The sequence below is a fragment of the Phodopus roborovskii genome, unplaced genomic scaffold (genome assembly GCF_943737965.1).
Source record: "Phodopus roborovskii unplaced genomic scaffold, PHOROB, whole genome shotgun sequence".
Classification (NCBI taxonomy): Eukaryota; Metazoa; Chordata; class Mammalia; order Rodentia; family Cricetidae; genus Phodopus; species Phodopus roborovskii.
In genome coordinates this window covers 17601196-17628765 of record NW_026125059.1, presented here as the reverse complement: position 1 = coordinate 17628765, position 27570 = coordinate 17601196, and the positions used below count along the sequence as shown (strand labels likewise).

The 27570-nt window shown below is 50.9% G+C and overlaps 1 protein-coding gene across 1 annotated transcript in view; it reads left to right on the top strand.

Moving 5' to 3' along the window:
• Window positions 1-1861: 1861 nt before the first annotated feature.
• Window positions 1862-27570, top strand: part of Plcg1 (phospholipase C gamma 1) — a 31512-nt gene continuing 5803 nt past the window's right edge. Inside the window, exons 1-24 of the mRNA XM_051187343.1 lie at window positions 1862-1936; window positions 2303-2615; window positions 18363-18515; window positions 18623-18716; window positions 18870-18917; window positions 21282-21366; window positions 21462-21545; window positions 21746-21780; window positions 21966-22038; window positions 22118-22219; window positions 22409-22527; window positions 22612-22697; window positions 22770-22890; window positions 23462-23630; window positions 23716-23838; window positions 23917-24018; window positions 24100-24287; window positions 24593-24793; window positions 24866-24985; window positions 25061-25241; window positions 25981-26058; window positions 26702-26805; window positions 27021-27117; window positions 27361-27430. Of these exons, the coding sequence (XP_051043300.1) occupies window positions 2399-2615; window positions 18363-18515; window positions 18623-18716; window positions 18870-18917; window positions 21282-21366; window positions 21462-21545; window positions 21746-21780; window positions 21966-22038; window positions 22118-22219; window positions 22409-22527; window positions 22612-22697; window positions 22770-22890; window positions 23462-23630; window positions 23716-23838; window positions 23917-24018; window positions 24100-24287; window positions 24593-24793; window positions 24866-24985; window positions 25061-25241; window positions 25981-26058; window positions 26702-26805; window positions 27021-27117; window positions 27361-27430 (2650 nt within the window). The 5' untranslated portion in view covers window positions 1862-1936; window positions 2303-2398. The remainder of the gene's footprint in view (window positions 1937-2302; window positions 2616-18362; window positions 18516-18622; window positions 18717-18869; window positions 18918-21281; window positions 21367-21461; window positions 21546-21745; window positions 21781-21965; window positions 22039-22117; window positions 22220-22408; window positions 22528-22611; window positions 22698-22769; window positions 22891-23461; window positions 23631-23715; window positions 23839-23916; window positions 24019-24099; window positions 24288-24592; window positions 24794-24865; window positions 24986-25060; window positions 25242-25980; window positions 26059-26701; window positions 26806-27020; window positions 27118-27360; window positions 27431-27570) is intronic.

Below are 27570 nucleotides of genomic sequence, written 5' to 3'. Positions count from 1 at the left end.
GGGGGGGTCTTGTTACATATACAAGAACAAAGCTTTGGGCTGAACACTGGGAAGCCCCCAGAAAATAGATTTTAAAAGTAAAGTGAAGTCTATAGGCTGCTGGCATTTGCACAGAAAGCTCAACAATGGTGATAGCATGGAGGGGCCTTCTAGGAGAATCGACAAGACCAGCCAGGCAGCGAAGACCTTATTCAGCTCCATCTGTCTTAGTATCATCATCCTGGCTGATCACTATCCTCTGAGTAAACCCCAGAGTCCTTTCTGGCCTATGGTCTTTGTACATGCTATTACTCTTACATGGTGATTACTTTCCTCCAGCCCACCCTTAAAATGCATCTGATCACCTCTCTTGAAGTGCTACAGACACAGACATGCCTCCTCTTACCTACACTGATAGAGCAGCTAGTGGCTGACCAACAGGGTTTACCTCAGGGTTCTCTTGTGGAACACATGTCCTCAAGTTCCCATTTGTTATGTGACCTCACTTCAAGTCATGGTGCTCTGAAACCTTGATTAGAGGACAATATGAGCATTAGTTGTGCAAGCCAGGGTCAAGAAATTGGTTAAATTCCAGTTCCCTCCTTCTTATATTAAAGGAAGGCCTGTCACTAGGTGGCAGCCAGTCCATCTCAACTATCCCATCCCTTAGGACAAAGGTCCTCAATATTATACTGAATTCTGTTTCTCAAAGACCATAGGCAAGGGAAACAGCACATGTCACCACTTACTTCTGCAAGGCAAAGCTGGAGGGGGCCCAGCTGGGTGGGTTATCTGAACTCATACACTCACAAAATCTAGTCTCATAAATTCCAGTGAAGTTTATCTGTAGCCACTGAATGCTCTGTGGGACTTCTTACCTCTGAAATGCAGATAGCTGCATGGTATCTGCCCAACTGTCTGCTCAACACTGGGCAGACAGCATGATCAAGGGCTACCTTCAGGTTTACCAGATTTTAAGTTATTAGACACACCATAGACAGTAGCCATGTCTGGAAAACAGAGTGAAGAGACAGTAGTGAAAGATGAGGCAGGAGAGGTAGGGGAAAACAGGGACTGCTGGGCCATGAAGGGAAGTGGAGTGGGAATTCTTTTGCGTAGTTAGAAGGATCGTGATTTAATTCCATTTTAGTGGCAAATCCTGAAGGACAAATGCAGGCAAGACCCAAGAGGATTGTGTACAGAGAGAGAAGATGGGGCCTCAGGATCATGGGTGGAATGGAGAGAGCCCCAAAGCCAGGCGGGAAGAGGCTCAGTGGATCACCTAGTGGGGAAGCAGAGAGGAGGAACGGCTCCTGACAAGCTCTGAGGCCTTTCCAACTCAAGAGTTTACTGCCATGTAGAGCGGGTGATTGTAATGAGGATGGCAGGGATGTGGCGCAGATAACGGAATGCCAGGGTCGGGAGGTCAGGGGAGATCCAGGATTGGCATCACCTGTGTCTGCGCAGAGGAGAAGTCACCGGAAGGGTCGGCTTGACCTGACAACCGGTCCAGCACTGAGTCCAGAGGAAAACAAGCTTCTGGGGCCAGGAAAGATCGGCATCTGGGCAGAAAACAAAGCTGAGGAAAACCCAGCGTGTCGGAAAGCATCTGCAGTTCGGGTGCGGACGGAGCGTGAGGCAGGCAGCGGCCACACACGAGAGGCCTCCGATGCCATGGGACCCGCGGCCGAGGGTCTCAGGGCTCGGCCCACGCCTGCAGGGCCTCATCCCGCGGGGACATCCTCGAAGGCCACCCCAGGACCAGTTCGCTCAACCCTCCTAAGAGACTCCTGTGGCGAGGGGGCGGGGCGCAAGGCTGTCACTCACGGCCCGCTGGCCAATCCGCGTGCGCGCCCCTCCCCGGAGAGGGTGAGCGGAGGGTCCGCCCCCGCCGCCGCCGCCGCGGGTGTGAGGCGCCCAGCCTGGCGCGGCTCCCTCCGCCCGGCAGCCCGCCCAGGTAACAGGGTCCGGCGGGCGGGCCGGGGTCGCGCCGCACCCTCACTCCCAGGGAGGCACGCACACGCGGCGGGGCCCGCGCGGGATGGCGTCCGTGTGCGCGCCTGACTGACGGGCCGCAGCCTGTGGGCGGGGTTGCGTGCATGACGGGCAGCCGTGCCCCGCGCCGTGTCAGGGCCCGCGCAGGGAGAGCTGTGCGGGAGCGAGGTGCAGGTCCTCCCGCTGCGGCCTGCCCGAGGGCGCGGGGCGCAGGCGCGGCGGCGGGCGGGGGTCGTCCCCGGGAGCGCCTTTGTTCCCGGCGCGCCGAGGGCGGGGCCTCGCCGCGCCCCGCCCCCGCGCTCAGTCCCCGCCCCGTGTCCGCCCGCAGGAGCCGCCACCGGGTCCCGCTCGCCTCCCGTGCTGCCGCCTCCGCCTCCGCCGCCCCGGGCCCGCCGCCGGCCTGCGTCGCCGAGGTCGCTGCAGCATGGCGGGCGCCGCGACCCCCTGCGCCAATGGCTGCGGGCCCGGCGCGCCCTCCGAAGCCGAGGTGCTGCACCTCTGCCGCAGCCTCGAGGTGGGCACCGTCATGACTTTGTTCTACTCCAAGAAGTCGCAGCGGCCGGAACGGAAGACCTTCCAGGTCAAGTTGGAGACGCGCCAGATCACATGGAGCCGCGGCGCCGACAAGATCGAGGGGTCCAGTAAGTGCGCCCCTGCCCGGCCTGGCTCGCGCCCGCCCGCTTCCCAGACACTTGGGCAAACTTTCGGGCCTCGCGCCTCGCGCCCGGTCTCCGCCTAGTCCCTGGTGGATACTCTGGGCGGGGGGCATCCGGGTCTTGGATCACCTGATAGGACACCCCCTCCCCCAGGGGGGAGTGTTCCAGGCACTTTGCCCTGAGGCCTAAAAGTCCTCACTGTCAGGGCAAGTGGAGCGGGATTGTGGTCCCCAGAACCAAACCGCTGTCAGCAGCGATGAGGGAAAGCCAAGGCAGGGGCCCCTTACCCAGCCTGAGAACCTGGGGGACCCACAAGACCTTCCTGCCCAGTGCCATTTCTCCAGAGAGTGCAGCCTGTGAAAAGTCCGAGAGCTCCAGGAGGAGCACAAGAACCTTTGGAATCCCCATGTAGAACTCGGGCAGATGTTGGGGTAGGGCTAGTTTTGGAGCAGAGTGGGGCCTACTCATCTCCCTCTTGGAGATAAGGAAGAATGTGGGCCTTTGGGAGAGTGGGGGTAGAAAAGCTGAGAGAAAACAGTGGCTGCCTTTTTCCTGGAAGCTGCTTTTGTCCCAAATCTGAGTTTTGGAGGTCTATGATAATAGGTAGACATCAGAGCCATAGCCGGGGCTCTTGGTAAAACTACCAGGCTCCTTTGCCTTGCAAGCTTGTAACAAGGAGCTTGGATTCAGAAGGATTCGCAGGGCCTTGGGGTCAGGTACTCTCAAGAGTTGACAGACCTTTGTTTTGGATGTTCTAGTGACCTCAGGGGAGCCCAGAATTGCTCCCCTGGTTTCCTGCCCCAGTCTTCCCAGGCCTGAGTTTGGCGGTTTTACACGATCTCTGGTGGGAGAGTGAAGAAGAGGTTTTGAGAAACCTCAGCTCTTCTGAGAGTCATTTTGCTTGGTGTGAGGCTGGATGGGCCTCACACCTCAGTTCTGTCCTCCCCGTTGAGAAGATGGATGTATTTGCAACTCCAGGCTTTGAGATGGCTCTTACAAGGACCCCAAAGAGACTATGACTGATCTAGCCTTAGAACTAGGTCTTTGTTGGGGGGTGGGGGAGAGTTGTCAGGAAGTAACAACGGAGGGAAGGTTCCACAGATCTTCCTGGGTAGGTGTACATGTGTGTAGATGGGGAGGAAGGAAGGTTTTTGTGGTAAGGCAGCCATCCTCCACTACAAACTTCAGATGTGACACAGCTACCAAACAGAAGTGGCACCTGGCCATCATCAGGACCTCATCAGCCCTGACCTCCACTGAGAACATTTCAGTGATTCAAGAAACCATAGTTTCCAGAGTGGTGGGTGGACACTGCAGACAGTTCAGGGGGTCCTGAGAACATCACCCAGACACTGCGTTGCAAGTGGGACCACCTCTTTTACATGTGTAGTATTTCCTGTGTTCAATGTGGTGGGTGGCATTAATTTCCTGATAGCTAGCGCTATGGTAAAAACTGCATTCTAAACCATGTATTATGTGACTAGTAGGCAGTAAGTACAGCTCAGTGGTTGAAGACAGGTATGCATTTGAAGCGTGTATGTCACCCAGCCAGGTGCTTTCCTTCTTTGAGCCATGGTCCCTCCCCTCTCTAAGTTAGTGTATTTACTATAAATGGACATTCTTGGAAGTAAGTGAGACAGTTGATGTAAAGTAAGTGTTAAATTAAATATGTAATAGATGTGAGCTGAGACATTGCAGATGTTTAAAATTCAGCTGTTCATAGCAATAGCCATGGTAGATGATGCTGTCCTCCTAGACCCTGGGATGGGGTTCTGAGGGAGGTCTAATGTGGCTCTTAAGAAAGAGCTTGGAGGGAGGAGGGCTGAGAGAGGGTCACATTTACTTAACACACTACTCACTAAAAAAGGCTAAACCATTTTTATTTTGCCACACATCATTTACCCATCCACTCACCCTTCATGTAGAACATGTTTCTGTAGAGAAAATGTTTGGAGTTTTGCATATTGGATGTCTTTGTAAGTTGGGGCCTGAACAGAAAAGAAGGGGGGGGGGGTTTGGAGAGAGGACCAGCTAGTCTATTTTGTCTCACTCGGGTCTTTGAGGGTTGGAACAGGAATGGAGAGGACCTGATTTTCCCAGACCCACTAGGGTCACCCAGAGATAAGCACATTTTCATTTGGCCTGGCCCTTTGCTTTTCGGGGCCCAGATTGAAGGCTGGCACACTGTTTGGAGTTCACACCTTGTGAGTGGGACTTCCCACTGAAGCCCTGCCCGACTTCTGCCCATTTGCACCTCACTACCTTGGTTCCCATCTTTGCAGCCTCCTGCAGATTGTGAGAGAGATTGAGTTGCCGGCTGGGTCCCCTACCACCTGCTTTTGCTCATGTGCCTCAGATGTTTGACTTTTTGCTGATAACCTTAGCCTTGCCTGAAACCAGGCCGTAGAGAAAGACTGCCACTGCCCTCAGGGTGCCCATGGACCTGAAGAACAGACCGCCATTTCCTAACTCTTGTGTTCTCTCACATTGGCACTTGTGAATCAAGTAGGCACCTTCTGGTGTGAGGCAGCAGCTTGGCTTGAAATGGGTGGAAGGTGCTTTGGTACTGTTTTTGTGGTGGTGTGACTAGAGTTAGGCTCATGTTCGGCATTTATGTTGCAGTATTTCAATGAGTTAAAAGCAGTCATAGACTTCCTGCCTAGTACTAAAGAGACTTTTCATTCTGGCTGCATGGCCAATCTTTACAAGGACTGTTCTCGGGCTGTGTTGGCAGCAGGCCTTGACCCTGTGTTTTCTGTAGCCTTTATTGCTCCTTGTGAAGCAAAACTTCCATGTTTAAACGGTATTTACAGGGAAAGACTTCTTGAGCATCTGCACCCTGGACAGCCCTCCTAGTCTCTGGCTCTGTAGTTTCCCATATAGTGCCTCTGCAGTGAGACGGTTGAGACCCAGGTTTAGGGAGGTCAGCCAGTTGAGGACCACTGTCAGCACAGTAGCTCCAGGTGGAGATTAAAGACATGCTGTGATTGCTGGATGTGGCCCCTGCGGTTGTGGGCATCTGACCAGTGAGGAATAGGCCTTTGCTCTGTTAGCCACCTGCTCTAAAGGTAGACCCCTGGTACCTGAGAACATTAGGTAGGTGTCCTCAAGGATCCCTTTGTGCTGGATCAGTACTCCCATTGAGAACAGCAGGAGCATGAGCCTGAATCTCAGAGCTAGCCATCCCTGCCATGTGCTTCCTCTTAGACTCATTTTTCCAGGGGAAGTCAGACCTCTTACTATTTCCTCAGCACCCCAAGCTTGCCTGGTATGAGTTTCCAGGTCCCCCGTCCAGATGGGGCTGTTTCCTCTAAACCTGCTTCACAGATGACTAGCAAAGCTGAGCATACCCAGTGCTAGGAAGCCTAGCACCTCCAGCTTCTCCCGGGACTTTGTGTCAGGAAGGGGTGGTCTACATAGCAGCATAGACTTGAGTTAGAGTTTAGGGACCCTGACCATCAGCATTGCTTCAGGTGGCCCTTGAAATGATGGGCATTATATTTGTTCAGTAAATGTTTGCACACACCTTACTTGGTTACAGAATGCAGTGATGAGGAAAACGGGGTGAGTGGGGCTGAGTACAGAGTTGAGTAGTTGTCTGCACTGGGCCAAGAACTCAGACTGCAAGGGTTGTCCCACCCCCAGCTCACCTGTTCTGTGACCTCCACTGTGTAGTTACCCTTTTGAGCTTCTCGTCTACAAACTGTTCTAATTTCAAGGTTCCTGTGAGGAATGGAGGAATAGTTGTGTAAAGTGCTTGGCATCAAGTGTGGCATCGTGTACATGCTTAGTGTGGAAACTCACAGGAGAGAAATGAGTCCCCAGGAGGGCCAGGTTAGGAGAACAGATGTGTGTGTTGTGGTCAGAGTTAGTACTGGCCACCAAGTCCTTTGATGAAGGCCAAGAAGCTGCAGTTCTTAGCAGTGCCTGTGTGATCAGGGCTTTTTGCTACCCTGGGCATTTGCGTGGAGAGAAGACCGTTGACTGGTAGCAGCTGCTTGGGTGAAGACATCATGTTGGTTTGTTTCTAAGCCAGTTCAACATTGAATTGGCCTAGCTCTGAATGATAGGGGACACCCAGTCTTCCAGGAAGTGCTCTGCCACAGCCCAGAGTGGTAGGGCTACATCCGCTTCTACTGTTTCTTCTACATCTCTTTTTATTCTGTCTCCTTTCCTATGGAACATGGTTTCAAGGACAGTGTATCCTAGGTTGAATACACCAGAGGATGTGGTGAGGCCTGAGGTTATAGCAGCCTGCTATTGGGTCTTGCTATTGGAGACTAATATTCCCCCTCTCTGCTCTCTCATGAAGAGAAGTCAATGTGTACCTTAGGAGAATCTTCGGGGGTGGTGGAGTAGGACTTGAATGTTTTGGTGCACCATGTAGCCATGCAGAGCACTCCACTGCTTTGGAGGAATCTCTGACAAGAATACCTCGGTGTCTTTGGGCCACTAATCCTGCCCTCCTGGCAACTGAGCTGTGACTACTCAAATGTGTTCTTGTGTCCTTAGGTGATTAACTTTTTAGCTTATCAGACAGTTCTATAAAAGAATTCTTAGCTAGGTGTGGCAGGTTCAAGGCCATCTTGGCTACATAGTGAGTTATAGACCAGCCTAGGCTGCAGAGTAAGACTAGTCTCAAAAAACAAAAGGTAGCTTAAGGCTAATGAAGTAAGATTGTATAAAACCATGAGACTTTTGTGAAAATGGCCAGCACAGCATTTGATACCTAAGGACTCCGATTATCAACCTAGTTCACACCAATGGAGTGTCGTTGTCTCCTTGAGTTTGGGTACACAGGACAGGGCATCAGAAGGATCTGGTGTTAGAATAATGTTCTGGGAGCGCATGGTGTGTTTTCTTAGCAGTAGCTCATTTCATCCAAGGAAAGCAGGGATTATTGTCCTTATCACAGAAAGAAGGAAACAAAGGTCCCAAGAGTGAGGTCATGGGGGAAGATCATAGTTAAATGTGGGATTTATGATTCTTGCTATAGTATTGTTTATTCGCCCACTCTAGGAAAGTAACAATAAGGTGGGCCATTCTATAGATACATAACCCCTATTCTGTACTCTGGTCAGGTGTGTTTACTCAGCCTGGGCTTTTGTCTGTGAACAAGCTCACTCACTGCCTCCATACCGGAGCCTCCAGCTCTTGTTCTGGCCATGGTCCTTACATAGCCAGATACCTAGCCTTTCCAGGCCTTCCCCTCCTACAGTGAAGGTCCTACCTGACATGGAAGCCAGAGCACCTCATCCCCGGACTTTCTCCCCCTGTGCATGGTAACAACCATCAGCACTTGAACAGAGGAAAGGGTCATGAGGCACAGGTTTCCCGGGCTCCCAAGAAACTCCTTTCCAGGCTCCCTCACAACAGACTCACTCCAGTGTGCCTCCATTCCTGTGCTGATACACCAGTTCATCAGGTGTGGGGTGTGCCTGACTGCTGTGTGTGGGCACACTGAGTTGGGTAGGGTTTTTCCTGCTTCTGCCAGTTTATGGTATCAGCAGATCACTAAATAAAATAGGTTGTTCTTCATGTCAACTTAGCCACTTTCTTTAAAAACGAAGAGAGGGGAGAGGCTGGAGAGATGGCTCAGTGGTCAGAACAGTGGCTGCTCTTCCAGAGGCCCTAAGTGTAATTCCCAGCACCTATGTGGTGTCTCACAACCATCTGTATCCTGTCCTAGCAGAGACTCTGATACCCTTTTCTAGCCTCCATGGGCATTTCATGCATGTGGTATACAGACATACATGCAGGCAAATATTCATATATAATAAAAATAAATCTCAATAAAAAAGAAGTCTGGCTTCCTTGGGCCTCACTGGATCACTGAGCAAGCAAGGCACCACGTGTGCTCTGGCTTCTCACTGGCAAGCATTGTTAAGTCCAGTGAACATACAGTTAGGGCAGAGACAGCCAGACAAATAATTACAGGGTGTGGTGAGTGCTGTGAAGGAAACAAGCAGGGCCACTCTGTCCAAAGGATGGTTGATGGCATGCTGCAAGGACAAAGGCCCTGACCTGGGGCTGGTGGCAGAAAGGTTCATTTGTCCTTTATGCTACATGTACTGGCCATCTATGCTATGCCACTGTCTTTGGAGTGTGGCCTCGATGCTCTAGGTCAGCCCTGGGGTGCAGACCTGAACACCGAGCAAACTAGGCTAGAGAGGAATTTGGAACATTGTGGTTGGGGAGGAATGCCTTTCTACGTAAAGCTAGGCGACCACTGAGAGACTGCCTAAGCATTTAAACTTTGAAGCCCTTACAGAATGTCCCTGCCCTTAGACTTCCTTGAGTTGCCCCCTAAGCATCGCCTGTTGCTGCTTCCGTGTTTACCCTGTAACTGCAGACTTAGAGCTTCCTACAGCCTCTCAGCATGGTTGCTTCCACGGCTCCTTTGCTTCATACGTGGGTTCTCCAGAGAGTTGGAAAACCAGGCTCCTGAGGCTTCTAGAGAATCTGCTTGTTAGCCCCTGGAGAGCAGAGAAAGGAGTACCGGGCCATGGGCTGCATACTGGGAGCAGTAGGGAGAGGTGGCGGGGATAGTGCAGTTGACCTCAAGAGTCTCTACTTGCATGCCTGGCTCAGGCCTTGGTGCTCTCACCCCCTCCTTTCATGAAGAGCGCTGAGGTGGTGCTGGGCTAGCCTTTGAGAGGCTCTAGTGGCTTTGTGCCCAGGCACAAGTGTTAGCACTCTACCCTCACCTCCTAGGAACCAGGCCCATCCTGGGGGAAGCAGGGAGGGGCCCCTTTTTATAGCCCGCATAGAGGCCTTGTGTATAGGCTCTGCTGCTTCCTTCCGGCTCTGGCCCTTCCCGTGTTGGCCAGAGGCCCTGGCTTCAGCAAAATTTAGGAGTAAATGGGACGAGGCTTTCTCCAGCAGAAGACTGACATCTCCTTTATTTAACCCAGGCTAGGCAGAGAGAATTTTGGAAGCAAGAAAAAGAGATGGCCGTGTCCTTGATCTTGGGGAGTTTGCAATCTAGAACATGCCACAGATTTAAAACCAGGGCTGACAAAAGACAGTACTATCTTAAAGTGCTGAGGGTTGAGCCGGAGGGTCCAGGTGGAGTTGGCCTCTCTCTGGCAGCTCCCCCTGCTCTGTAGAGTTCCATCCCTATTGACTGAGACTTCAGTACTGGGTAGAGGTTCTCCCTGTGCTTAGAAGCAGAACACAGACACTGTGAAGCGTGTACTGGCCAGACCAGTAAGACAATGCGGGTAGCCCACACTTGTTTGTGGGTCTGAGTTTTTTCAGCTCCAGTGGGGCATTCATTTTGGGATTGGCTTCCAGGAGATACTGTGAGTTGCAGTCTTATGAAGTGATTCTTGAGGACATGTGTACCTGAGTGTCAGAGTGTCCTTGGCTTGGCCATAGCTGTGGTAAGAATAAAGCTTTGGCAGTAATTTCTGACTGTGTAGGTAGATGTGAGTTCGTGCTGGGGAGATTCTAGCCTCAGGCCCTGATAGTGGGCCTACGTTCATAGGGTGATTAGCCTAAGGGGAGGGAAACCTCAGTTAGCCACAGGTCCCACAGGGTTCTCAGCCTTTGGAGGTAGTAGGTCAGCACAGCTCACCCTGCCCTCATTTGCCAGGTAGAGATGCTCTTCTCTGAGGCTCTGAAGTCCCACTCAGCAGTCCCCACTGATGCTCCACGTGTCGGAGCAGCTTTATCTTTCCACCCAGGCACTTATTCACCCACAGTATAATGGAGGGTAATGTGCTTGTCTTCGTAGTCAGTCCCAGCTGGGATCGTGGCCTTTCTTGAGACCGCTTGGCATATCTGCCAGGGAGGTTTGGAAGGTTACAATGGCATTTTGTCAGGGGGTTATGACGGTCCTCTTGAGTCCACCAGTGACATGAAAGCAAAGTACCTGGTGCCAGACTGCTCCTAAGAGGCTGTCCTGACTTCTCTGAGAACTGGCCTATACTAGAAACATGAAGTTCCGTACTAGGGTGTGTGTTGGTGGGTGATGGGGTGAGAGATTGCTAACACTGGGGGTGGGGTCACAAGGTCTCTCTCTCTCTTACTTGACAGGTGGAGAGAATTTCAAAGAATCTAAGCTAGGCTCCCTGGGAAGACAGAGAATGACATGCCCAGAGGGTTGAAGGCAGAGACTAGATCTTTCTCTGGGCCCTTGCTTCTTTAGGAAGAAAAAGGGGTGGCTTGGGCTGGCAAGACCTAGGGAGTGTGGCAGGTGCTGTGGAGGGGCTGGGCCATGCAGTTCTAAGGCAGGAAAAAGTTTGGGGGTACAGAAGTAAGACATCTGCATCAAAGGACATCTAAGCCTCCAACTTGATGGCTTCCTTTGTCTTTGTGAATTAACCCCTGTGACCTTCTGTTGGATTTAAGCCTGGCCCTACTTGCACAAGCAACAGGTGAGAACTTGCTGAGGAGTTTTGCTAAGGGAAGTCCTCCCTCCCCCAAGCACCTCTTCTCTCCCCCTTTAGTCTGAAGCTGCTGTGCTTTGTCTGTGAGAGGGAGATCCCAGATTCCCCTTTCACCTCCCAAACTATTGTCTGTTCTCTGCCCTCTGGGAGGGCCTTGCAGAGACAGGGCAGCAGAGACATCTGCAGGCATCAAGGCTTAGGAGCAGGTTGGTCAGCCAAGAAAGACTTTGATTATAGGAAAAAAAAAAAAAAAAAAAAAAAACCCAAAAAACAAAACTGGCACACTTGTTAAGTTCCTACTGGGATGGAAGAGTGAAGATCGTAGACATGGTCCATGTCCTCAAGTAATTTACAAAAACAGCGAGACAGCCCTAAAACACACTGAGAGAGAGAGAGCTTAGTGGGTAAACACGCTTGCCATGCAAGCCTGGTGACCTTCAATCACTGGAACCCATAGGTATCCCCTGGCCTCCCCAAGTGTCATGGGATGTGTGCACCCTGACACATCACATGTGCGCACACACAATAATAATAAAATTTAAAACAACATACATAAGACTTTTATTACAGAGTGCCACACAGCAGCATGTATGGTGCAGCCTGGAGCCCTGCCACCCTCCCTGTGTTGTCACACTTGGCTGCTTCCCACAGGAATCCCAAGGCAGCACAGAGTGCAAGCCCAGGGCACATACAGTTTGGCATTGAAATATCTTTGGCTCTGCCACCTCGCCAACTGTCACCTTGGGTAGGATCATTAACCACTCTTTGTTCAGTGTCCTTGCTTGGGAAATGTGAACCTTAATACTTGCTTCATAGTATTAGTTGTAAGGATGATAGAGCATGGTTTAATTAAGAGTCTTATGTAATGTGCATAGCAAATGTGCAAAAGATTAGTGATGGTGCCAGATGCCACTCTTGATGCTGCTGCCCTCCCTACCCAGCAACCTCATTCTCTGTGCTTTGCAGTTTCTGAGAAATGTCTGTAAGCTCTGTTTAACGTAATCTTTCTAGCATGGTGCAAACCTAATCCTTCCTCCTATGGTCAAGCTCTCGAACCTAGCATGATGTCCTTCTTACAGTTGCTCACTGTGGATAACAGAGTCAGCTGAATTTGGAGGGTTGGATTGAGGTTGATGAGAAACAAAGGAATAAAAAACTTCAAAAGTGTGTATGTTTTCAGGTCAGGAAGCAACTTGGGGGAGTTAGTTTTCTTCTTCCACCATGTGGGTCCTGGAGATTGAACTCAGGTTATCAGGCTTGACAGCAAGTGCCTTTTCCTGCTGAACCATCTTGCTAGACTTGAGAAAAGGGAATCTTAGTGGGTGGCTCTGAAGTTTTCAGTTCATGGACCTGTTTGGATGGCAATATTCTTGGTGTACCCAAAAGAAGCCTAGGGTTTTAGGTGAGAGAGGACAATATTTGGTTTGAAGTTTGTCTTTCGTTTAGGTGTGTGTGTGTGTGTGTGTGTGTGTGTGTGTGTGTGTGTGTGTGTTCTCCTTAGGTGGACAGATAGGAATAGGAAGTGAGCAGTTGGAGTGTAGTGCCAGACAGAGGCTAGCACTGTTGTGTGAATCAGAAGGAAATACAGCTGTGGGCATGACTGTCATTGAGGAGAGGGCAGAGCACCAGAATAGGAGAGGACTTTGGCCCATGTTTAATGGGGGTCGGCCTATAGCTCACAAAGAAGCAGGAAAGTCTGGGCATGGTTGTGTGGAAAAAGTCAAAAGTGGAACAGCAAATAGAAGGGAGGTTGTGCACACACAGCACCGCAGATGTCTCCCTGCTGTTCCATTCTTTGCATGACCTCATAGTTATCTGCTTCCCCATCTGTTTCCTCCTTAGGCTGGGATTTTTCAGAAGGGCAGGAACTCAATGCCTATTGATATGTTTCCCCAGGACCCAGCTCAGGGCCTTGTGTGAAGTAGATAGATGCCTGGTAACCAACAGAGTCATGGAACGAACCAGTGAATGAACCTCAAGTGGTGGTGAGGTCTCTTCGGGCTCTGTTCTGTATGGGCCTTCTTTTCCCTTCCTTTGGGACCTAGATATGCTATGTTTTAGGGAAGAGGGCTGCCTGCCTGGGCAGTGTGGAGCCCTCTGTGGCCTCCTTTTTCATTGATAGTACCATGGAGACACTCCAGAGCCCCATCTGCCTTGGGTAACCATGTGATGCAACCTCTTGGGCCCTCCATCCCTCATTTACCTAAAGAAAAGAGCCACCTAGAATCTAGTCTCTAAGTGGCGTGTGTATTGGTGAGGACTGTGTACCATGCAACTGTACCCTGAAGCAATTTTGTTCATGTCAGTGCAAGGTGCCTTGGTCCTGTGTCGGGATCTCATGGACCTCTATCCCGCTGTCTGAATGGCTGTTTCCTGTTTACCAAGATAGGAAAGAGGCTGCATTCAGTCAGGCCCAGCTGCTCTTCTCAGTCAGGGTGTTGAAGGCAGTCTGTTGTGGTATAACCTGGTTTGGCTAGGATTCCAAGGAGGGGTCACTGTTCCTTTCATCCATAGTTGCTGGTGTGGCAGTAGCCGCTTGCTGCACAGGCATAGGGAGGACAGTGTGTCTTGGTGCCACTCTCTCTTTGCCATGTGACTCTGTGACCCTATATGTGGGGATATCTATCTGTGGGGCTGTTTAAAAAGTGGCTTTTGGAGGTGGGGAATGCTAGGATTTGAGGTTTTGGTTCTAAATTAAGGTCTTCGGTTTTGTGGCTTGGTTCCCATGGCCTGTGTACTGAAGAACCCTTAAAAGGGGTTAGTGCACCATTCTTTAATTCCCTTCCTCTAGTGTTCCTGTTGTCCTAGGTTATAGACTGCTTGCCCTGGATGTACAGGGTGGTTGTCCTGTGATGGGCAGGAGAGCTGACAGCAAGCAGGCGTGTGCTGAACCTGAAGGTTGGGAAGTGGGGCCTGCCTTCAAGTGCTGGGATTAAAGTCATGCACCACTAAGTCTTTTTAGAGGGACACTGACCACCATTCCTGGCATGCCCTGAAGGTTCTTGCTGTCTGTGTAAGCTTGTGCAGGTCCATATGCTACATGCTTAGTAAGGCTGATCTCTAGTCTTAGTATCTCAGTCAGGAGACTGTCCCTGTGTTGAGGAAGACAGAGAGGAGAGGAGGGGTTGGAAGGGGAGTAGGTTGCCTTTCCAGAGTCTCTGGCCTTATTGCACACAGTTTGATCTTACAAATTTTGTCTTGTGTCATCTGCCTCAGATCTTAGAGATGGTTCCAAATTCCAGGCAGCAAACATAGTTTGACTCCTTCCAAAGCAAAGTATAAAAGATTGTCATGGTGGGGAAGATCAGGGCTGATACCCCCAGGTGGATGTTTGGGTAGTGGTATGTGCATCCCCTCACTGATAAATAACCATTGTTACTGGTATCTTTTTTTTTTTCCTGGACTTACCATTGGAGTATACATGCCTGTGGGGAGTGTGCTGGTTGGGGTGCTATGGGCTCAGGAAGCAGGACCTTAGCTCATCTTTGCATATGCTAATCAGAATGTGAGTCCTGCTCCCCACAAAGAACTCATCATGTATGGCCCAGTTGTGAACTGTGAAATGGCTGCTTGGATTCTTTCCCTGGTGGCCTTTATCTACATAAAACTCGTAGAGGATCCAGATTGCCCTCTGATCAGAGCCCTAGCAGGCTTCTGTGTCCATCTTCCACAGAGCTATCTTTCTTAAGCCCCATGTCAATAATATTAGGGACAAAGACATGTGCTTCCCAGCAAGGCCCTTACTGTACAGTGGAGGAATTCAGTGCTTTCCAGTTGGGAAACTGAACCCGAAAGAGTGAGGACCTGCCAGAGCCTCACAGCTGGACCTGAAGGGCCCTGTGCTTCTTCCTTTTTCTTACTGGCCCTGGCAGCTTCAGAAGCAGATGTCAGGGCAGGCTTTCTGAGGGTGTAGTAGTAGGTAGATCTCCACTAGGGGCACTGAGGAGCGCAGACCCCCCAGCATTCTCCCTGGTATACCAGACTAACTGGTCTCAGAGTCTCCATGTGCTGCTAGTCCTTGGCATAGGTGTGGGTGGTTCTACATCATCCAAATCCCTTTGAGAAGAGTCTGTCGTGGTAGCTCACACCTGTGATCTCAGCACTCTGGAGCCTGAATCTGGAGAATTGCAAGATTCAGGGCTGTCTCAAAAAAGAAAGAGAAAAGACAAAACAAAAACCAAGTCTTGATTTCTTTATAAGAGTTTATGAAGATTAAGTGTGAAGAACTGAGTGTCCCTTACTTCCCAAGCAGCCCAGCTTTCCTAAAACTTGGGAAAGCCTTCTTTTTTGGCCTGGAGCCCTGGTCTTGGAGGACTGTATATATGGGAGATTCTGACAGGCCATGCTAGCTAGGCTGCACCCATTCAGGTCAGAGTAAGCCCTCAGTTGTCATCATGGTCCCTTGGTTGTGAAAAAATATCTTCTTTTCACTTCCTCAGCCCCTGGGTATCAGTATCCTAGATTTTCCTTTCCACGGTGTTCTGCTAAATACTCCTCTCCCATAGCTTTTAGGGAGAAGGGGGCTCATGGGGCTCCAGACATAGGGAATAAACATCCAAGCATGTATACGCACACACGCACGTACGTACGTCATTCCTGACATACAGAAAGTCTCACCTAGATCTGGCAACTAAAGCAGAGGCTATGTCTGATTAGGGAGTCTTCCCTGTGATGGTGGCTCCTGGGAACCAGCCTACGCTCTCTCAGATAAGAGGAATGGCAGTATTTGTCCTGTATGCAGGTGGATGGGTAGCAATAACACAGGGTGTGCTTCCAAGGGTATGATAGACTATTTCATTGCTGTTAGGTCTTTTCATTCTGATTCTGACTTCATGAATGTGGAGGGTATCAGGGCCATGCTGGTATCTCCTTATGGGAGGAAGAGCAAGGGATCAGTGTAACAAATGTGTCTTAGAAGGGTGGTGTACCTGGCTTCTCTGCTCTGTGCCTACCAGGCCCCTATTTAACCATGTGCCTGCTGTGAATTTTAGATTGGACTCTATGCAAATACAGAGCAGGCTAGAGCTCATCTGGGACCCACATATGTACACACACACACACACGCACACACACATGCACGTATGGGAATCACATGTGGGAATCACATGTGGCCTAACCATGAGCTTTGGACAGAATTTATAGCTGCCTTCCTATTGTATACACACCTTATTGTATATATAGCTAGTAGCATCTGGTGGGCAGCAACAGGAAAGGCCCTAACTGTGGATCATGTAGGTAGGTGTGTGTGAGTGTGCATGTGTGTGTGTGTGTGAATGTGTGGGAGGGGAATGATAGCTTTGCACTGGAAGAATATTCTAGTTTCTGTTTCAAAGGGTAGAGTTCATGGTGGTTGTGTGGTATACAATGCAGGCATTTCCCCCAATGGAGGTTCTTCCTCCCACTTACAGAAACTGTTTTCAAGTTGTGCATTTATAACCCAGCTCTCCCCACGCTGGTTCTAAAACCAAGTAGAATGCCTCCATCTTACTGTATCCCCCATACCTTTTCACTTCACTGAACCATGTGCCTACATTTTTCTCATTTTTGCATTCAGTCACTCAGTGGGTACTGGAAGGACTCTGCCTACCGTGACATACATTTCATAGCAGTATGGGGCGTTGAGAGGGTGAACACTGTAGGGTGAGCATATCATGGGATCTTCAGTGGAAGAGAATCCAGGCAGAGAATGAGAACCGGGCAGACCAGGCTCCAGGATAAAATGGGGCAGGAACAGTTGCTGTTCTTGCTGTAGGTCTAGCTTGGTTTGGAAGGATCACAGAAGAGGGCAAGACAAAAAGCTCCAGAAGAAGCTCTGAGCCCTGTCAGAGAACCTCAAAGGCTGTGAAGCAGTGGTATCCTCAGGAGGGGAGTGATTGGGCCTATAGGGCCAGGTATCCAAACAACCGTTTATGGTGCAGAAGAGTCAGGAAGAATGGAGAGTTGGTGAGAATTATGCCCACCAACAAGGAAAGTCAGGGCACGGAGGGTAGACCTGAGGGCTTTGCTGGGGGGCGGTATTGGATCCAGGTACAGCCAGTGCTGGTTGTGGTAACAGAGCCAGGGATAGGGCCAGAAGAGATGTCACTGTTCCAGGGGGTACAGATGATGCTGCTGTGGCTGGCTCAAGGGACAAGAAAGGAAGACTACGAGCTGTTGGTTGGGGCCATGCTGGTGTTCGGAACTAGAATCTAGTGAGAAGAACGACTGTACGAACATTGTAAGAAGTTCCCAAGCTAAGGGGAATCTCTCTTCCTGGGCTGTTTATTTCTGCCCACGTTCCTGCTCATTCAGGACAGCAGTGGCAGGGCCTCTCAGAGTCCACATCTGAGCACGTGTGGCTGAGGAACCATTCCCTCCGTGTGCTACTCAGCTCCTGCCTGCGCTTTCAGCCTCACTTCCGGTCTTGCCAGCATCCTCTCTGTTGTTCTTACCACCCTTCACAAGTGGAACAGGGGACGCCGGGTAGTTGTCTCTCTGCCAAGAACTCACAGTTAACCTGAGTCCGTGCAGCCTCCCACTCCACTATCCTGTGAGATTAAGTCAGACCCCTGGCTCTTTAGTTGATGAGACTATAATTGGGAGGTGTTAAATGTGTCGCTAGCTTACAGTTGCTTTTATCTGTTACTCCAGTTAGTAGCCCGTAGGATCACTTACCTCTCAGGCCCATGTACTTGTCTCACCTTTGCTTGTGAGAATAGTGGAACAGTGGAGAAGTCCTTGGTAGCTGAGATAAGGATGCCTGGCATTCTTGAAGAGCCTTGGCCTTGGCTAGAACTAGGCCTTTGCTAAGACTGGTGTGGACATGTCTTTGGGGTGTGTGCCATTTCAGGATTTGCCAGTTTTCTGGGCCTGATCCAAGGATCTGTCTGGGAGTCTGAGACCCATCTAGACTTGCCCAGCCTTGCCTCTGGGACTTTACAATTGGGTGTCTGTGTGTATTGTGTTAGAAAGAGATCCACAAGGAACTAACTGCCTTGGATCCCTGTTTCTCCTTCTGGAGTCCAGCTCTGCTCCAGGTACAGGGTTATAGCCTATACTCCCAGTGATGGAACAAAGATAGGGAAGGGTTAACACATACATTTATCTCCCTGTCCCCAAAGAGCCTTAGCCTTTAAAATACACACACACACACACACCCAAAAAAAAAAAAAAGCCTTCTTTTAGATAAGCCCAGTTCTCTCTATCGCCTGGGGTAACTGTGAGTGGGTTCAGTCTGTCTCTTTGTGGTCCATTCCCCAAGGGAGGAAGGTGTGGAAATGACTGAGAAAAGCACACCAAGCTTCCTTTGATGCTGGCTGTGTGGATCTCAGCCTGACCTTGGCCTTTACTACCTTCCTAGTTGATATCCGTGAGATCAAGGAGATCCGCCCAGGGAAGACATCACGGGACTTTGACCGCTACCAAGAAGACCCTGCCTTCCGGCCAGACCAGTCACACTGCTTTGTCATCCTCTATGGGATGGAATTCCGCCTGAAGACCCTGAGCCTGCAAGGTGGGAGATGGGCTTAGGGGAGGCAGGATGTAGGTAAGGGGAAAGCCTGGCTGTCCTTGCTCTTGTGGGAGGATGTGCTCTTAGCTCAGCTTTTGCTCTGCTCACAGCCACATCTGAGGATGAAGTGAACATGTGGATTAAGGGCTTAACTTGGCTGATGGAGGATACATTGCAGGCAGCCACACCCCTGCAGATTGAGAGGTAAGACTCATCTTCATGGGGTTAAGACCAGATGTCTTGGGCCAAGTGAAAGGAGGCAGAGACTTGAGGCCTCTGCACAGACAGTAACTGCTCTTCTCCCCAGGCTTTCCCTTAGTTAGAGAAGGACCTCACCTCAGGCTTCTCTCTCTCCAGGTGGCTCCGGAAGCAGTTCTATTCAGTGGATCGGAACCGTGAGGATCGGTAGGTGCTAAGCTGGGGGGGTGTGTCCAACCAGTGGATAGATGCACCAAGAACAATTGTGCATTTGAGCCAGAGGACCCATAGAACTGAGCTACCTTGAGAGGGACTGGGAGTTCTGACACAAGTAGTTCATTAGAGTGGGTTACAGTGCTGGCTCTGGGTCCTAGAAGGGTGGATGGCAGTGCAGCTGGAGGAAGCAAAGACCAAATGACATGCTCTATATGTAACTTGTACTGTGGCAAGGCTCTCTTGAGAGTCCCCAGAGGCAGGAAGTCATGGTAGGTACAGAGTGACCTGCCCTGGCTTCGAGTTTGCTCAGTGTCCTTGATAGGGTTACTATTGCTGTGATGAAACACCATGCCAAAAGCAACTTGGGGAGGAAAGAGCTTGTTCAGCTCACACTTCCACATCACTGTTCATCACTGAAGGAAGTCAAAATGGCAGGAACCTGGAGGCAGGAGCCAATGTGAGGCCATGAAGGGGTGCTGCTTACTGGCTTGCTCCCTGTGGTTTCTCACCTTGCTTTCTTATAGAATCCAGGACCACCTTCCTTGGGTCCCCTCTACCCACCCACAATGAATTGGGACTTCCCACACCTATCACTAGTTAAGGAAATGCCCTGCAGGCTTACTTATAGCTGGGTCTTACAGAGTAATTTCTCAATTGAGAAATGACTCTAGCTTGTGTCAAGTTGACATAAAGCTAGCCAGCACACTCAAAATCATTCTGTTGAGTGGAGAGCTGTGAAGACACTATTCCAGTATTCTGGGTGGAAGATGAGAGGGCTCAGATAGAATTAGTTAGATTTGGGCTATATTGTTTAAAATTATATTTAAAGAATTTCCTAATCCTTCGATTTTCAGACGTCTGAGAGAAGAATCAGAGAGGTCAGGATTTTTGACTTGAGCAACTGGAAATTGAAGATGCCATTGCTGGGTCAGGAACACAGTGGCAGGAACACATTGTTGGAGCTTAGGGTTCAGTGTGGGTGAAATTTTTGTGATGCATAGTAGATGTCCAGGTACAGATGAGAAGTCACCAGGCAGGTAGAATGAGTTCAGATGAGGAGTTGGGGCTGTAACACAGGGGTGTGTGCAGGTGAAATGGAAAGTCTTGGGAGTAGAGATGGTCACATAAGAGACCCAGATAGCAAGAAAAGGGAAGAGGCCCAGTGGCTGACTCCAAACTTAGTACCACATGAGAAGCTAGGATGGGGGAGTAAATTTATTACACTTATGTTTGATAACATTGTAGGAATAGCAGCTTCAGCCCAGTGGTTAGCAGTTCAGGGGCATAAAGGGAGTGAGTGCAGGGGAAGACAAAAGGAATAGCTTGTTTGTATGCAGATGGGAAAGGGTGGGGACCGAAGCTTCTGTCTCCTTGTTGGAAAATGAGGTCTGGTGACAACAGCTACTTGGCTGACTGAGGGTCAAATGACCTAGTGCCCCCATGCAGAATAAACACTGACTCTAGAGCAGTGGTTCTCAACCTGTGTGTCTTGACCCCTTTTGGAGGAGTGAAACAATCCTTTCACAGGGGCCACCTAAGATCATCTGCACATCAGATATTTACATTATAATTTATAACAGAAAATTACACTTACGAAGCAGCAATGAAAATAATTTTATGTTGGGATCACCACAACATGAGGAGCTGTATTGAAGGGTCACAGTGTTAGGAAGGGTGAGAAGCAGTGTTCCAGAGCATTCAAACATTGTTGCAGATCTGAGCCCTTAGGGAATTTTGGTCATTCCTATCTGACTCTTAGGCCAAAAGAGGAGGTGTGCCCTCTAATTCCAGTACCCACTCCAAGGAGAGCATCCTTTTCCATTTTATTCGTTCTGTTGACAGGTCCTTGTCCTAGCCCCCATGCCTAGAGGGTAGCTCTCTCTGACTTTTCCTAGAGCCAGCTTACTGTTCAGTCTCCGGAGTGTGCCCAGGCAGCAGTTACATGTGGCTAAGCGTGCCCATGCTTTCCTCCCTGCTGCTTATTCTGGGATGTAGATGAGTCTAGGGACTGTGGGTCCCAGGATATCTGAGTAAGTGGCAGGCATGAGTGGGCACTGCCCTGTTCTGGACAGGCAGGTGAGCTCAGAGCTGGGGCAGGTGCTAGAGATGGCTTATCCTTCCCCTCTTGCCTGACCTGCTTTCCTGAGCATGGTCACTTTTAGAATATGGAGCTTTTCTTTATTCACATGGAGAAATTGAGGTCCAGAGACAGGAAGGGACTTCCATCTGTCACACCATGAACTTTGACCCAATGTTGCCCTTAGGACTGCAGGTTCCCAGAGTATAACTGTTTACTTGTCCAGCCTCTCAGGTGGGCTTAGTGTACAGGTCAGAAAGACACCCTTTTTTTCTCAGTATATCAGCCAAGGACTTGAAGAACATGCTGTCACAGGTCAACTACCGGGTCCCCAACATGCGCTTCCTCCGAGAACGGCTGACGGTAATGGATATAAGGGGCTATCTGCTGCTAGGGCAGGGGAGGCCAACAGCTTCTCATAAGGGGCCTGACTGGCAGTTCTGCTCTGTGTCATGTAGGACCTAGAACAGCGCAGCGGGGACATCACCTACGGGCAGTTTGCTCAACTGTACCGCAGCCTCATGTACAGCGCTCAGAAGACGGTGCATGAGCCTCTTGCCCTCCCCTGTCCTTGTCCCAACTCCTTTCCTAGCCCTGCTGCCCTGCCTTGGAGCTTTTGAGTGCCATGGCTCCAGCATCCCTACCCCACCCACCCCCCGAGAATCTGTTCCCTAGCCTTTTCCTCAGAGCCCTTCCAGCATGGTCTCTCAGAACTTTCCCTAACCAGATTTGTTTCCTGCAGATGGACCTCCCGTTCTTGGAAACCAGCGCTTTGAGGTTTGGAACAGTCAGTTGGGGTTCTTCTCTGGGTGGTTCCAGACCCAGGTGGGAAGCAGTTGGGGTGGGGGGTGAGGCATGGTGAACCATTTGGTGTCTACATTAGTTGGGAGTTGCAAGGGGTCCGTCTCTTGTCTATTGATCAAGTCAGCCAGCTGCCAGGTACTTCTATTCTTTCCCCGCAGGACTGGAGAGCGGCCGGAGCTCTGCCGAGTGTCCCTTTCTGAGTTCCAGCAGTTCCTCCTAGAGTACCAGGGGGTATGGCTGGGCCAGGGAGTCAGGCTGAAGGGTGGGTCCATCATTGGAGCCGTCTTCCATGACTCTCTCCACCCAACAGGAGCTGTGGGCTGTCGACCGGCTCCAGGTGCAGGAATTCATGCTCAACTTCCTTCGAGACCCCTTGCGAGAGATTGAGGAGCCATACTTCTTCTTGGATGAGGTGAGCCCCCACCATTCTGTTAGAGAAGCAGGTGGGGTGACCAGAACCCTCCTCTGCCCTAGAAGCTGTTGCAGCAAGCTCCTGCCCTCTTTGCTAGCACAGTTGAGCATGTTTGCACTCTGGTGCGCCCACTTCCATCCCAAATGGCAGCCAGGACACACTTTTTTTCCTCCACATTCATTCCTGTAGTTTGTCACCTTTCTGTTCTCCAAAGAGAACAGTGTGTGGAACTCCCAGCTGGATGCTGTGTGCTCAGACACCATGAACAACCCTCTCTCTCACTATTGGATCTCTTCCTCACATAATACGTAAGTACACCTCTGTTCATCCAGCCTTTTCTAGGGAGGGAGGAAGGCCCACCAGACCATACTTGTCTGTCCTTTCTTATCCAGATACCTGACTGGGGACCAGTTCTCCAGTGAGTCCTCCCTAGAAGCCTACGCTCGCTGCCTGAGGATGGGCTGTCGCTGCATTGAGTGTGCGTTGGGGCCTAGGGGTTGGAGAGGGAAGGTGGGAGGCCTGCCTGTTTGACCATGGTGATGTTCCTTAGTGGACTGCTGGGATGGCCCAGATGGGATGCCAGTCATTTACCATGGGCATACTCTCACCACCAAGATCAAGTTCTCAGATGTCCTGCACACCATCAAGGAGCATGCTTTCGTAGCCTCAGAGTAAGTAGGTGTGGAGGACATGGGCAGCTTCCAGAAGGTCCTCCCCCTCCCAGGACCGCTCACGTAGCTTGCCCCACTCCTGTCTCTGCTGTTCTTGCTCCAGCCAGCCTCCTGATCTTGCCTCTGCTTCCTGCATCTCTGCTTAGCATTCACATTCATCTCATCCTCAAAAAGCATTTCTGTAACTTGTCTCAGGTCAGCTCCGTTCCTGTGAGCTGTCCCCAGTTGCTAGCAACCACCATGCCTGCAGTCCCCTCTCTCTCAAAGCACAGAAAGGACCCTCAAGCCGCATTCGGAGGCCGCTTCTCATCTTTCCTGACCTATTTGATGTGGGAAGTCTTTTCACAGGGAAGCCTCGTGATTACACCAATGCAGGGGCTGCCTTTTGCACCACTTGCTACTTCTTGGTTCCCAGTGCCTCCCAGCTGCTTCCTGATGTGCCCCTGCACGTGGCCGTCTCTCTTTCAATGGGTCCTGTGGATAAAGTACCCCAGGCCCTTGCTTCCCATCATTTCATTTTGTAAGGAACTATTTGGACTGAGGTTCACTGTACTTACTCCTTGCCCTTCAGATACCCAGTCATCCTGTCTATAGAGGACCACTGCAGCATTGCCCAGCAGAGAAACATGGCTCAGTACTTCAAAAAGGTGCTTGGCGACACACTCCTTACCAAGCCTGTGGACATCGCTGCTGATGGACTTCCTTCGCCCAACCAGCTCAAGAGGAAAATCCTGATTAAGGTGTGGTAACACTGGTAGGAAGATCCCCGAGTTAAGGATGGGACTAGGTGTGGAATGGTTGCTGTGACCTGGTCTGCTTCCACAGCACAAGAAGCTAGCTGAAGGCAGTGCCTATGAGGAGGTGCCCACTTCTGTGATGTACTCTGAGAATGACATCAGTAACTCCATCAAGAATGGTATCCTCTACTTGGAGGACCCCGTGAATCATGTGAGGTCTAGCTGAGCCTGGACATGGTGGGGCTGTGTATTGGACTCTGGCTCACAAGTCTTCTGTGATCTGTTCCAGGAATGGTATCCCCACTACTTTGTTCTGACTAGTAGCAAGATCTACTACTCTGAGGAGACCAGCAGTGACCAGGGCAATGAGGATGAAGAAGAGCCTAAGGAGGTAGAATTGTTCAGGGGAGTGGGTTGAGTGGGTGAGGACTGGGTAGTCACTGGGTGTCTTTGTTGTTGTCCTCCTGTCTAGGCCAGTAGCAGCACAGAGTTGCACTCCAGTGAGAAATGGTTCCATGGGAAGCTCGGGGCTGGGCGCGATGGGCGGCACATTGCCGAGCGCCTGCTCACTGAGTACTGCATTGAGACTGGGGCTCCTGACGGCTCCTTCTTAGTGCGAGAAAGTGAGACCTTCGTGGGTGACTACACGCTGTCTTTCTGGTAACCACATCTGCACCATACCCGTGTTTAGTCTACTTGTACTAGACATAGTACTTGGGGATAACTGCTTAAAAGTTCTGCCTTGGCTCTAGGTTTTCCGTGCAACATAATTCTTTCCTACACAGGCATGTGTGCACTTAAACATGTGTGTTTGTTTGATCTGTATGACCTCCTATGGGGCTGCTCACTATCCAAGCTTCTTTGGAGAATGGCTTCCCTTTTTGAAACTTTATGCTTTGCTTAGTTATGTATCCTTTGGAGCTCTGACCTGTTCTTCATGCCTCTCTCATCCTGTCTTTCCTCAGGCGGAATGGGAAGGTCCAGCACTGCCGTATCCACTCCCGGCAGGATGCCGGGACTCCTAAGTTCTTCTTGACAGATAACCTTGTCTTCGACTCGCTCTATGACCTCATCACACACTATCAGCAAGTACCGCTGCGCTGCAACGAGTTTGAGATGCGCCTTTCAGAGCCTGTCCCACAGACGAATGCCCATGAAAGCAAAGAGTGAGGAAAGGAACAGGGAGGTGAGGGGGTGTGGGTAGTTCTAGTCAGGGCCTGACTCTGCTTGGTTTTCAGGTGGTACCACGCAAGCCTGACCAGAGCTCAGGCTGAACACATGCTGATGCGCGTACCCCGTGATGGGGCCTTCCTGGTGCGGAAACGCAATGAGCCCAACTCATACGCCATCTCTTTCCGGTGAGGTCTGCTGGATGGGTGTGGGTTTTCTGGGTCTAGGTTGTCTGCCATGCTGACTGTCGTGTCATTGTGAAGGGCTGAGGGAAAGATCAAGCATTGCCGAGTACAGCAGGAAGGCCAGACTGTGATGCTGGGGAACTCTGAGTTTGACAGCCTGGTTGACCTCATCAGTTACTATGAGAAGCACCCCCTGTACCGCAAAATGAAGCTGCGCTACCCCATCAATGAGGAAGCACTGGAGAAGATTGGGACAGCTGTGAGAGGGCCTCAGGGGTGGGGTGGGGGGTGAGGGATTGGGGGGGCATAGCAGTGTACTTAGAGGACACCGTAATTTAAGTCTCTGCATGTGCTGAAAGAATTCCTGGGGTGTTTTGGAGTTCACATGGAGGCCCTGGGAGTAACTGGGAGCCATGATGTATAACTAGTGAGTGAAACCTGAGCTGTGCCTGGGTGTTCAGGCAAGATCCCCTTGAACCAAGGGGTAGGTAGCAAGGTCTGGGAGCTTACAAGGGGAGAGGTGTGCACACATGGGCTTGGTCTGGGTGTGTTGGACAGAGGACAGGATAGGCTCGATATAGTTGTATAGATGCCTCAGGCCTGCAGGAAGGCTCTGGAAGGAAGACCTAGGTTTTCCAAGGAAGAAGGTTTGCTGGACCTTCCTGACTTCCTGGACCTTCCTGACTTCCTGACCTTGGACTCAGCTACTGAATAACTCCGAGTCTGCGGTGCTGGTGGCAGCTCAGCAGCAGAAATAGGTCTTCAGGGGCCAAGGTCACAGACCTCGGGGAAGAGTGCCAAAAGGAGGGTGAGGCCGACAGTCCACGGTCACGCTCACTCCCTTGGGGTTGAGGGATTCCAGGAGGCCAAGTGTCAGTGATAGGGGCAGACAGCCTATAGAAGAGGGCCAGTTGTGCTTCAGAAACCAGGCAAGTGTGAGCGAGCAACTTTTATCTCAGTGCTGGGCTTTAACAGAGCACAATGTGTCCTGTTTCCAGGAACCCGATTATGGGGCACTGTACGAGGGCCGCAACCCTGGCTTCTATGTGGAGGCAAACCCTATGCCAACTTTCAAGGTAAATATCTGTCCTTGACACAGGAAGCCAGGAGGAAGGAGGGATCCCCTTCTGTGTGGGGCTTATATTTCTGTATTCTGGGCCCCCTGTGGTATGTAGAAGTAAGTAATGGCTGTGGTTTCGAGACTGAAGAGGTTGTAAGAGACATGTGGCTCTGTTCCCTCAGAGTGACCTCCGTGTCTTTCACGGATAGGTAGTAGGATGGGCTAGACGGCACTCTGGACAGTCATTGCCTTCGTCATGGAGATCTAGTAGACAGGCTCTTTTGGTTTTGCCCTATCCCTGTTCCCTCTCTTTAGCAGCCAGAGTGCCACTAGAAACGAGTGAGGGTCCTCACTATGTAGGGAGGTACACAGGACTGCACTTACTCTTATTGACCCACCAGCCTTATTCCTAGGAGCAGACCCTGGGCAGGACTCCAGAGGTTCCACCTAGGTGGCCAGGAGGTTCCCTGGAGAAAGTCCTGTCTTCCTGTCCTAACACTTCCTATAGGATGGCATGGAGAACTGTGTCTAGGAATGCTTGCTAAGGGTGATCCCTCCCCCGGTGTAAGCCCAGGCATAGGTGCTGCACTGGGTTAAGTGATGGGGAGTGCCCGCCCCTCTGCTTTACTCCACACAGTCCCATTATCTCACCTCTGCAGTGTGCAGTAAAAGCCCTCTTTGACTACAAGGCCCAGAGAGAGGATGAGCTGACCTTTACCAAGAGTGCCATCATACAGAATGTGGAAAAGCAAGATGGTGGCTGGTGAGCCAGGGCCTCCAGGCTGGAGCGTCTGTGGTATGGTGGGATGGGGGTCCAGGAACTCCGTGGAGCTGGCGCTGAGAATACTGTGACAGTATGCTTTGAGAGTAACTGTCTCATGTTCAGTAGCAGTGTCTGACATATGTGTGGGCACTCCCAAGAAGATCCTGTGGGAGTCTGGGGTGGTTGCTGGAGTCAGTACCTTGTGGTTCCCTCAGGTGGCGAGGGGACTATGGTGGGAAGAAGCAGCTGTGGTTCCCCTCAAACTATGTGGAGGAGATGATCAACCCAGCCGTCCTAGAGCCAGAGAGGGAGGTATGTCTTGAACCACACAGTGTCACAGGTTTCCCCATCCCCAGGTTCTCTTTCATGTTTCTGTCACACCCAGACCTTCCTGTCACATGTGAGCCAGTTGGCCACACTCATAGTCTCCATTGTACCTGTGTCACACTTGGCTGCTCATGAGTATATCCAAAAGGTAGTCGCACACATGCAGAAATTCCCTTATTTATGCATGCAGCAGCCGTGCCGACTGTGCTGTGATTTTGCTTCCTACAGCACCTGGATGAGAACAGCCCACTGGGGGACTTGCTGCGGGGGGTCTTAGATGTGCCGGCCTGTCAGATTGGTGAGTTCCAGTTCCTGTCTGATTCCTTCAGCATCGGGGTGTCTTTATGGTTCCCCCTGCTCCGGGGAAGCCAGGAGCTGAACCCCCTCACCCCCCGCCAGAGGCTACTCTTACTGGAAATCCCAGGCTCCCTTGTCACC